Source organism: Cervus canadensis, chromosome X (assembly GCF_019320065.1).
Source record: "Cervus canadensis isolate Bull #8, Minnesota chromosome X, ASM1932006v1, whole genome shotgun sequence".
Lineage (NCBI taxonomy): Eukaryota > Metazoa > Chordata > Mammalia > Artiodactyla > Cervidae > Cervus > Cervus canadensis.
The window spans coordinates 116,382,384-116,394,088 of record NC_057419.1 but is presented as its reverse complement, the minus strand read 5'-3'; the positions used below and the strand labels follow the sequence as shown (position 1 = coordinate 116,394,088).

General features: G+C 35.4%; 1 protein-coding gene across 2 annotated transcripts in view; it reads left to right on the top strand.

The window, feature by feature from the left end:
* The window catches only part of PHF6 (PHD finger protein 6), a 56,310-nt gene extending 45,849 nt beyond the window's left edge, over positions 1 to 10,461 (top strand). For both annotated transcript variants that reach the window (XM_043457980.1, XM_043457979.1), the window contains exons 10-11: positions 6,847 to 6,976; positions 7,306 to 10,461. In XM_043457980.1, coding sequence (XP_043313915.1) covers positions 6,847 to 6,976 — 130 coding nt within the window. In that variant the 3' untranslated portion in view covers positions 7,306 to 10,461. The remainder of the gene's footprint in view (positions 1 to 6,846; positions 6,977 to 7,305) is intronic.
* The last annotated feature ends 1,244 nt before the right edge of the window (positions 10,462 to 11,705 follow it).

The window sequence follows — 11,705 nt, the reverse complement described above, 5'->3', positions numbered from 1 at the left end:
TATTCCATGGTGTATATGTACCACAGCTTCCTTATCCATTCATCTGCTGATGGGCATCTAGGTTGCTTCCATGTCCTGGCTATTATAAACAGTGCTGTGATGAACATTGGGGTGCACGTGTCTCTTTCAGATCTGGTTTCCTCAGTGTGTATGCCCAGAAGTGGGATTGCTGGGTCATATGGCAGTTCTATTTCCAGTTTTTTAAGGAATCTCCACACTGTTTTCCATAGTGGCTGTACTAGTTTGCATTCCACCAACAGTGTAAGAGGGTTCCCTTTTCTCCACACCCTCTCCAGCATTTATTGCTTGTAGACTTTTGGATAGCAGCCATCCTGACTGGTGTGTAATGGTACCTCATTGTGGTTTTGATTTGCATTTCTCTGATAATGGGTGATGTTGGCATTCTTTTCAGTGTTTGTTAGCCATGCTGTATGTCTTCTTTGGAGAAATAGTCTGTCTTTGGCCCATTTTTTTGAATTGGTCTATTTATTTTTCTGGAATTGAGCTGCAGGTTGCTTGTATATTTTGAAGATTAAATTCCTTTGTCTGTTGCTTCATTTGCTATATTTTCTCCCAATCTGAGGGCTTGTTTTTTTTCACCTTGCTTATAGTTTTCCTTTGTTGTGCAAAAGCTTTTTAAAGTTTCCATTAGTCCATTTGTTTAGTTTTGCTTTTATTTCCAATATTCTGGGAGGTGGTCATAGAGGATCCTGCTGTGATTTATGTCAGAGAGTGTTTTGCCTATGTTCTCCTCTAGGAGTTTTATAGTTTCTGGTCTTACATTTAGATCTTTAATCCATTTTGAGTTTATTTTTGTGTATGGTGTTAGAAAGTGTTCTAGTTTCATTCTTTTACAAGTGGTTGACCAGTTTTTCCCAGCACCACTTGTTAAAGAGGTTGTCTTTTTTCCATTGTATGTTCTTGCCTCCTTTGTCAAAGATAAGGTGTCCATAGGTTCGTGGATTTATCTCTGGGCTTTCTATTCTGTTCCATTGATCTATATTTCTGTCTTTGTGCCAGTACCATACTGTCTTGATGACTGTGGCTTTGTAGTAGAGTCTGAAGTCAGGCAGGTTGATTCCTCCAGTTCCATTCTTCTTTCTCAGGATTACTTTGGCTATTCGAGTTTTTTTGTATTTCCATACAAATTGTGAAATTATTTGTTCTAGTTCTGTGAAAAATACCATTGGTAGCTTGATAGGGAATGCATTGAATCTATAGATTGCTTTGGGGTGAAATAGCCATTTGACAAATATTGAATTCTTCCAATCCCAATGAAACACGGTATGTCCTCATCTATTTGTGTCCTCTTTGAATTTCTTCACAGTGTTTTATATTTTCTATTGTATAGGTCTTTTGTTCTTTAGGTAAGATATACTCCTAAGTATTATTCTTTTGTTGCAATGGTGAATGGTACTGTTTCCTTAATTTCTCTTTCTGTTTTCTCATTGTTAGTGTATAGGAATGCAAGGGATTTCTGTGTGTTAATTTTATATCCTGCAACTTTACTATATTCGTTGATTAGTTCTAGTAATTTTCTAGTAGAGTCTTTAGGGTTTTCTGTGTAGAGGATCATGTCATCTGCAAACAGCGAGAGTTTCACTTCTTTTCCTATCTGGATTCCTTTTACTTCATTTTCTGCTCTGATTGCTGTGGCCAAAACTTCCAAAACTATGTTGAATAGTAGTGGTGAGAGTGGGCACCCTTGTCTTGTTCCTGATTTCAGGGGAAATGCTTTCAATTTTGCATCATTGAGGGTAATGTTTGCCGAGGGTTTGTCATATATAGCTTTTATTATGTTGAGGTATGTTCCTTCTATTTCTGCTTTCTGGAGAGTTTTAATCATAAATGGGTGTTGAATTTTGTCAAACGCTTTCTCTGCATCTATTGAGATAATCATATGGTTTTTATCTTTCAATTTGTTAATGTGGTGTATTACATTGATTGATTTGCGGATATTAAAGAATCCTTGCATTCCTGGGATAAAGCCCACTTGGTCATGGTGTATGATTTTTTTAATATGTTGTTGGATTCTGTTTGCTAGAATTTTGTTAAGGATTTTTGCATCTATGTTCATCAGTGATATTGGCCTGTAGTTTTCTTTTTTTGTGGCATCTTTGTCTGGTTTTGGAATTAGGGTGATGGTGGCCTCATAGAATGAGTTTGGAAGTTTACCTTCTTCTGCAATTTTCTGGAAGAGTTTGAGTAAGATAGGTGTTAGCTCTTCTCTAAATTTTTGGTAGAATTCAGCTGTGAAGCCATCTGGTCCTGGGCTTTTGTTTGCTGGAAGATTTCTGATTACAGTTTCGATTTCCTTGCTTGTGATGGGTTTGTTAAGATCTTCTATTTCTTCCTGGTTCAGTTTTGGAAAGTTATACTTTTCTAAGAATTTGTCCATTTCATCCAAGTTGTCCATTTTATTGGCATAGAGCTGCTGGTAGTAGTCTCTTATGATCCTTTGTATTTCAGTGTTGTCTGTTGTGATCTCTCCATTTTCATTTCTAATTTTGTTAATTTGGTTCTTCTCTCTTTGTTTCTTAATGAGTCTTGCTAATGGTTTGTCAATTTTGTTTATTTTTTCAAAAAACCAGCTTTTAGCTTTGTTGATTTTTGCTATGGTCTCTCTTGATTCTTTTGCATTTATTTCTGCCCTAATTTTTAAGATTTCTTTCCTTCTGCTGACCCTGGGGTTCTTCATTTCTTCCTTCTCTAATTGCTTTAGGTGTAGAGTTAGGTTATTTATTTGACTTTTTTCTTGTTTCTTGATGTGAGCCTGTAATGCTATGAACCTTCCCCTTAGCACTGCTTTTACAGTGTCCCATAGGTTTTGGGTTGTTGTGTTTTCATTTTCATTCATTTCTATGCATATTTGATTTCTTTTTTGATTTCTTCTATGATTTGTTGGTTATTCAGAAGCGTGTTATTTAGCCTCCATATGTTTGAATTTTTAACAATTTTTTTTCCTGTAATTGAGATCTAATCTTACTGCACTGTGGTCAGAAAAGATGACTGGAATGATTTCAATTTTTTTGAATTTTCCAAGACCAGATTTATGGCCCAGGATGTGATCTATTCTGGAGAAGGTTCCGTGTGCACTTGAGAAAAAGGTGAAGTTGATTGTTTTGGGGTGAAATGTCCTATAGATATCAATTAGGTCTAGCTGGTCCATTGTGTCATTTAAAGTTTGTGTTTCCTTGTTAATTTTCTGTTTAGTTGATCTATCCATAGTTGTGAGTGGGGTATTAAAGTCTCCCACTAGTATTGTGTTACTGTTAATTTCCTCTTTCATACTCGTTAGCGTTTGCCTTACATATTGCGGTGCTCCTATGTTGGGTGCATATATATTTATAATTGTTATATCTTCTTCTTGGATTGATCCTTTGATCATTATGTAGTGTCCTTCTTTGTCTCTTTTCACATCCTTTATTTGAAAGTCTATTTTATCTGATATGAGTATTGCGACTCCTGCTTTCTTTTGTTCTCTGTTTGCATGAAATATTTTTTTCCAGCCCTTCACTTTTAGTCTGTATGTGTCTCTTGTTTTGAGGTGGGTCTCTTGTAGACAGCATATATAGGGGTCTTGTTTTTGTATCCATTCAGCCAGTCTTTGTCTTTTGGTTGGGGCATTCAACCCATTTACATTTAAGGTAATTATTGATAGGTGTGGTCCCGTTGCCATTTACTTTGTTGTTTTGGGTTCACGTTTATACAACCTTTCTGCATTTCCTGTCTAGAGAAGATCCTTTAGCATTTGTTGAAGAGCTGGTTTGGTGGTGCTGAATTCTCTCAGCTTTTGCTTGTCTGTAAAGCTTTTGAATTCTCCTTCATATCTGAATGAGATCCTTGCTGGGTACAGTAATCTAGGTTGTAGGTTATTCTCTTTCATTACTTTAAGTATGTCCTGCCATTCCCTTCTGGCCTGGAGGGTTTCTATTGATAGATCAGCTGTTATCCTTATGGGAATCCCTTTGTGTGTTATTTGTTGTTTGTCCCTTGCTGCTTTTAATATTTGTTCTTTGTGTTTGATCTTTGTTAGTTTGATTAATATGTGTCTTGGGGTGTTTCGTCTTGGGTTTATCCTGTTTGGGACTCTCTGGGTTTCTTGGACTTGGGTGGCTATTTCCTTCCCCATTTTAGGGAAGTTTTCAGCTATTATCTCCTCGAGTATTTTCTCATGGCCTTTCTCTTCCTGTATCTTTAGTAGAGGCATTTTTTCTGTGATGTTAAACAGTAGTACATCACCATTTTAATGGTTGTCTAGTATTCCATTGAATGGGTGTATTAGCTTGTTTAATCAGTTCTTTTAGACATTTAGATGGTTTTTTTAGTTGTTAGAATACCATGTTGCACTGGTCATCTCTGAACAAAAATATTTGGACTGGGATCTATGATGATTTGAAATGTTCTTTTTATTTTTTCACTTTGAAATTTGTTTCTAAAATTAGAAGGTGGAGTCTAGCTTTTTTCATGGAGACCATTGAGTTCAAATAAATCCATAACCGGAGTAGTTTGGGGAGAGAAGAGTGGGCAGATAGGAGGAAATGAAAGGAGGAATATTTCTGCATGAAATGGCTTCCTTCACTTCTTTCTTTACCAGTCCTCTCTGGATCACGAATCAGTTCAGTTCAGTCGCTCAGTCGTGTCTGACTCTGTGACCCCATGGTCTACAGCACACCAGGCCTCCCTGTCCATCACCAACTCCCAGAGTTTACTCAAACTCATGTGTGTTGAGTCGATGATGCCATCCAACCATCTCATCCTCTGTTGTCCCCTTCTCCTCCCGCCTTCAGTCTTTCCCAGCATCAGGTTCTTTTCAAATGAGTCAGTTCTTTGCATCAGGTGGCCAAAGTATTGGAGTTTCACCTTCAGCATCAGTCCTTCCAATGACTATTCAGGACTGATTTCCTGAGCATCAGTCCTTCCAATGACTATTCAGGACTGATTTCCTTTAGGATGGATATATCATGACTATATTCATATTAAAAAGGCCAGGGAAGATTATACAGTGATCTTTATATCCTGTTTTATTATATTTCTAAACTATGTAAATATATAGTTTTCTAAAATTTCAGCTTCCCACCATAAAACACTAAGTTCTGCGACAGCAGAGATCTTCTTTGACTGGTTGACACCTGTGGCCTGGGTGTCCACACAGGGGAAAGACACATAATAGGCCTATGAGAAATAGTCCTTGAGTGAAAAATAATCCCAGAAAAGATTAATATTTTTCTAACAAAGAAAGAGCTCATATTTTATTTTTTTATTTTTTTTTGAGCTCATCTTTTAGATAAAATTCTGTTATAAAAATTTCTAAAACTACACAACTCCTAGTCTCAGCAGGTACCAAGTTATTGCCACAGTTGTTTCATCTACATTTTTTTATTTTTGAGGTATGTTTAAGCAGAATCCCAGATCTTCTGTCATTTTATCCTTATATACTTTAGTATCACTATGCGATTATATTCACACTTTTAAAAATTAACAGTAAATTCTTAGTATCATTTTGTACCCAGTCCACTTGCACCTTTCCCCAGTTGTCTTGAAAATGTTCTTTTGGCCTTGATTTGTTCAAATTTCAGTACATTCACAGTCCTTACATGGTAGTTAATGGAAGTCTCTTAAGTCTGTCAATAAAGAGCAGTCCCCACTCCACCCTTCCTTTTCCTCCTACTTATTGAAGAACCCTGATAAGTTGTCCTGGAAAAGCCCCATGTTCTAGATTTTATCTATTTGCTTGTTCATGGTTTCATATACCTCATTTTCTACCCCTCTGTATTTCCTGTATTTATAACTTGGTTCAAAGGCTTAATTAGATTCAGGTTGTATTTTGGAGGATGATACTTCACAGGTACACTATATAGAAGTCTCACTCTTGATATTTGAAGTCATCATTTAAAAAGTGATTCCCAATGTGCAGTGTTTGAAGAGTAGAGATTCTCCATATTTTTTTGAAAATTATTGAAAATGTTTTAAGAATTAAAAAGTGATGAGCAAAACTATGTCATAAGTCAATTATCCTTGTTGTCCCACCAACCACACCTCTGCCGTTTATTCTACTCACTTGTTAGAAATTTTCATGCTAAAGCTACTCTTACATTGTCTGTGGCAGATGAATTCTTACGTGATCATCTTTTATCCATTGCTGCCCACAAGAGGGCATCTACTGAACATTTTTTAAGCATTGTTCCATCTTGTCATCTTGTATATAATTGACCTATAACTAAGCTCAGATCATCCCCCACCCTTCTTTGACTATGGTGGAGATGATTGATTATGCAAAATATATTGGTACGTATATAGTAAAGCACCAATAGTAAAGCTTCCCTGGTGGCTCAGATGGTAAAGAATCCGCCTGCCAATGCAGGAGACCTGGGTTCGATCCCTGGGTTGGGAACATCCCCTGGAGAAGGCAATGGCTACCCACTCCAGTATCCTTGCCATGGGCAGAGGAACCTGGTGGGCTACAGTCCATGGGGTCACAAAGAGTCAGACAAAACTGAGCAACTGACACTTTCACATATATACTGAAAATTGATATTTTTATGTTGGCTGAAAACCTTTTTAATCTCATGGGGCAAAGTGAGGAATTGCCTTATATTTGGACATATGTGGTAACTTTCATTCTAAACCAGAGGTTTTATTTCAGATGAACTTTTTGTATCTCATTAATAGAGTGCTTTCCTTTCTAATAAATAGAAATGAACCTTTACCTAATTGTGGAGTGTTTTTAAGCATGGATGAGGAGACCATATTTTAAATGGGCATCAACCTCATCCACCAATGATGTAAATATGTTCTCATCAATAATGACAAACATTTTGAGATTTTTATCTTTCATCATTGTAGACTATATTGTAAAAATCATAGTGGAAATGATGAGAGAGATGAAGAAGATGAAGAACGAGAGAGTAAAAGCCGAGGCAAAGTAGAAATTGATCAGCAACAACTAACTCAGCAGCAGCTTAATGGAAACTAGGTATGAAAGTTAACTATATTGGCTGTGTTGTCAGAATACAATACACACTGATAAATATATATTGAACTAATAATGTGCAGTTTGGTTTTTTTTTAATGCTATTATGTTTAGTTAAGCATGTTACTAGAATGCTGAGGATGTGTAGGCTTGCATAGTTTTTTTTCTTTTAACTAGCTGATTTTGTAACTGTAAAAACAAGCTATCCACTTTATCAATAAATGTAGTTGTAGTGTCAAACCAATAAGATATTCTTACTCCTCAATAACATTTTATTTATTGTGCTCCCCTCAAGCATCATATTTTACATTTTTTTATCATCTTTTAAACAGGTTCATGGGACAGAGTTAGAAAACTGGGAATGAATAAGACATCCATAACTACTATTCTTTTTTCACTGTTTTCTAAAATCAAAAAGGGTTTGTAACTTTTTACTGCCCAACTCTTAGATTCTTCATTGAACTGCCTAAAAGCATCTTGTTTGTTTTATGAGCCTTCACTAGATGGCAGAGTTTGACATGTTGATATTACGTAGCTGTAGTTTGCAGTTTCTGGGAAGCAATTGAAACACTATTAACCCTGTGTATAGTGTCAACAGTTAAAGCAGACATTGAAATGAAGTAAGCTATATTTCTGGACTGAACAAAGTTCTACTGTTTAGAGTGTCTGAGTTTGTTTAGTGGATTCATACTCAAGGGAAAACGTAAGCAAATTTCACTTTACAGTGCAAACACGCCTCTGGTGGCAACACATGGGAATTTTTGGATTTTTTTTCCACGCTCAAGTAATGGAGGCTAGAGATGAAGAGAACCTTCTTTTTCTCTTGGCTTTGACAGCACATGCTAAAAAATCTCTTCCAAGAAGTGTGCTAAAGCTTTTCATTTGGTTCCTGTTAAAGTTGTTCTCACTGACCAGCATGGACTCGGGCAACTGGTTATTATAAGCTTTGAGCTCCAGTGCTTATGCCAAAATTCTCTTGACAGTAAACCTCTTCTCTTTTCATGTCATACAAAGAGCTTCTAGCAAAATGATTGGATCCTTTCAAGTTTAAACTAACATTTGGCAACAGCAAATGAAACCTCTTTAAGATTTAAGGGGTTACCACTTACTAAGGACTTTAGCCACCATGTCTGAAACTTGTTCCTCTCAAGTGCCGTGTTTTTGTGGAACACTTCATATATTGGCCCAAAGTATGTAAGGAGGTCTCATGTGCTGTAGAAGTAAAAAAAAAAAAAACAGTCTTTGCATAAAACAGTATTTATTTTTAATTTTGTGACCACTATTTTAGAAACTTTATTTAATATTTTTAATGTTTTCATTCATTGCTTTGCTTATCTATAAAATAGGCTTCTGTGACCTATTTTCCTTCTGGTAATGTTTGGTATTGTTTTATTGATCATCAGAATTGTTTCTCAAAGCCTAAGAACCCAGCTTTTTAGAAAGGATTTTCACACTGGCATTTCTAGCTGGTGATATTTTCTTCCACTTACCTGCTGAAGCACATTTATCTATTTCTTTGTGGCAAAACCAAAAAACTTTAGTTGTGTTCTGCCTAATATTACCATAGCACCTCAGTATCAAGGGTAGGGATTCTGATTTCTGATTTATTAGTTAACCTACCACATTAAAGCAGATTAGCCAACAAGAAATAAACATGTTAACTTGACTGTACATTGAGATGTTCTGCAGCTTATGGAAAAGCATTTTAAAAATGTAACAGGTGGAAAATTACACTGTGCTTAATGACTGATTTTTTTTAACTGCTAGTCCCTTAAAGTCACATTTGTCAAGTGTGTATTCACACATTTACTTAAATCAAGGGACTCAATGATTGCTTTATTTTAACCATCTTTTATTATTTTTAGAAGGAAACTAGCTTTAGTAGTGGATTGCCCTATACGTTGTTCTCCTTTTGCTCTAAATATACCATTGGATTTTTTTGTGTATGTATGTGATGAATTTTCAAAATTCACCATGACTTGAAGTGCAACAACAGATCTAGATGTTTGTTTACCAAGCTATGTGACTTTTCCCAAAGGATCTGTACTTTATTTCCTTACAGCAGCTTGAAACCCATTATTTTAAATCTTTGAATCACTGTGTCTAGATCATTTTTACATTGTGTGCCATAGACTTACCCATGGAATAATAGAGCACCTTCATTTTTGGACAACTACTGTAATGATATTTTTAGGAAAAATGGAAGGTGCCAAGGGGTAATAATGGCCAGTCAATAATGATGTAATGGACTTCAAATACTATAGCTGTCAGTTAACGAATTTGTTATGTAACAAAGTGTATGACTTTGTATGGGTTTCTTCAACCCTTTCTCTGCCACTAGCAACCAGAATAGCACTTTACCATTTGGTTGGCTAGATAAGTGGCTGGCTACCTATTTTTCTCACTGTGGTGTCATTGGCTAAACAGTCTTTCATTAAAAATTAAAATGTAAATTGAAGTCACATGAAAAATCACCTTTGGTTGTAAACTTCCAATATTTTGATTCTCTATCCATGTTTTCGTCACATGCTGAGTAAAAGTGCCTTACAATGTAAAAATTGTACAGTACTTATGTTCCCAAGTAGCATCATCATCTTTTGGGTAGTAATTACATTGTGGTATGAATATTTAGAAAAATGGACCTCAGCAGTGTATTTACTGTTCATCTCTTAAGTCCTTAACTGTAGTTTTAATAAGCATGACATTATTTGATAAGTATATAACATTTACATCATTTCAAAAAATACTGCCATGACTGTCCTTTATGCATATTTTAGCTTAAAATTTTGAAGCATTTTTTTCTTTTTTCCTTTTTTCCCTTTTTTTTTGTTTCATTTTTGTTATCGATATTAAACAGTGTAATCTTTGCAAGCATATATTGAAGATTATTCTGGAGCATTTATTGCCTTACCAGAAATGTTAGTAAGAAATGTTCTTTAGAGTAGAAAGATAGACTTGAGTTTCTATACTTTAATAAGAGCTCTTTGTTCCTGGGGGGAGGAGGGGTGGGAAGGGTGAGTTTTACTTTCATCTCAATTTATTAAAAACCCACAACTGAAGTACATTTTATTTCAAGGATCAGCAGTTTTAGAATTTCAGATAGTACTTGCTCAGGAGTACATGTTACTCAAGATATTAAGAGAATAACAAGATATGTAGATCTACTGTTGAATCAGAATCTATGTACTTGAACAAATGTGTGAATCTTAAATATCTCAAAGCAAAAGAAAAGTGTTCTAGAATGTTGTTGCTTTTTTAAGAAGCACTAAAGTTAGACCAAGGTATACAGTTTTGTTCTAACAGACATTTAGGTTATTGTAAAGATAAGGAATGCATTATGGGTCAAAATCAAACATTCCTCTCATATTATGTATATTTTGTTCCTGTTATATTGGCTTTATTTTCAAAATTGTAGTTTGTAGTATTAGTTTCCTTTTATTGGTATTCTTGCATATACTATTCATTCAATAAATGAGTTATGACTTTGATGTTTGTACTTATGTCTTTTTTGTGCAAGGGTATGGTGAAGCTTATCTGTAACTGCAATAGTATTATGTTCCTTTTAGTCTTGCTATTGTTTCAAGGTGAAATGCCTAGTTTGTTTAATAACTTTGTGGTTATATAAGTATGAGAGAGAGATAAATGTGAATTTGAGTTAATTTCAATGTTTCATACATAAGGCTTTATCAGGGAGAGAAACAGCAAATCTTTCAAAAGTATGATAGAACTGCATTGCATCTTGTTTCTTTTATCATTACATGATTCAGATACCTATGATTTACATCAGATCCTCTGAAACCTAGTTAGAAGGTGATTTTAAAGATAAACCCAAACTCCTAGTATAGTTTATCAGCTTGCTCATAAGGGTGCAAGGTTAATATCCTTGTCATAAAGGAATTCCACCTTAAAGATTTAAATGTACTCCCTTTACTGTGGACAACTTACTTCTAGCAGTAGTGCTCATATATTGAGATGGTCCTATTGAGGGCAGAAATCAAAGTTTTAGTTGGTAGAATATGCTCATTCCATACATATAATTTCTAACCTGCATGCTTGCATCCACACTCAAGAGGAAAAAGAAATCAAGTAAGAGATTTCTGATTAATGCTGGAACTAGAACTATAGTATGCTTTATTGCAAATGTTACCTGTCATGTTTGAGTGAGTGAGTGTGTGTGTGTGTGCGTGCACATTGGAAATCCATTACTTAGCTTCATTTAATTACCCAATAAAAATATGGAGAAGAGAATTATGTGGTTTTTCTTTAGCTAATTGAAACTATTTACAGCTGGGGTTTGGGATTGGGGTGTTTCTTTGTTTTCTTTTTTCAGCATTGCTGAGGTCATTCCAAAGCATAAATGTGGTAGAATTTCCTAGGAAAATTCTGTGGCCAGCCCATGTTTTTAAGAGAAAAACCCAGTCCCTGTGACAGTGCTGCTTTATGTATCAACGAGTATCACATAATTTTGCCTTGTTCAGATAATGAGGTAACCAAACTTGAAGGACAAGGCAAAAATACAGTCTTGATTTTTATTCAGAAGATGAAAGCTATAAAATACCTATGGAAGTTAATAATAAGTTACTATGGAAGTTAATGACAGCATTTTACTTTGTTACACTGTAGCAGACATTTCTCCCTGTGCTCAATGTACTGAAGTCAACCAGACCTGGGTCCTTGTCAAAATAGCGAGGCCATAAACTCCCAAATTCCACCTTTGCCTATACACGTCTAT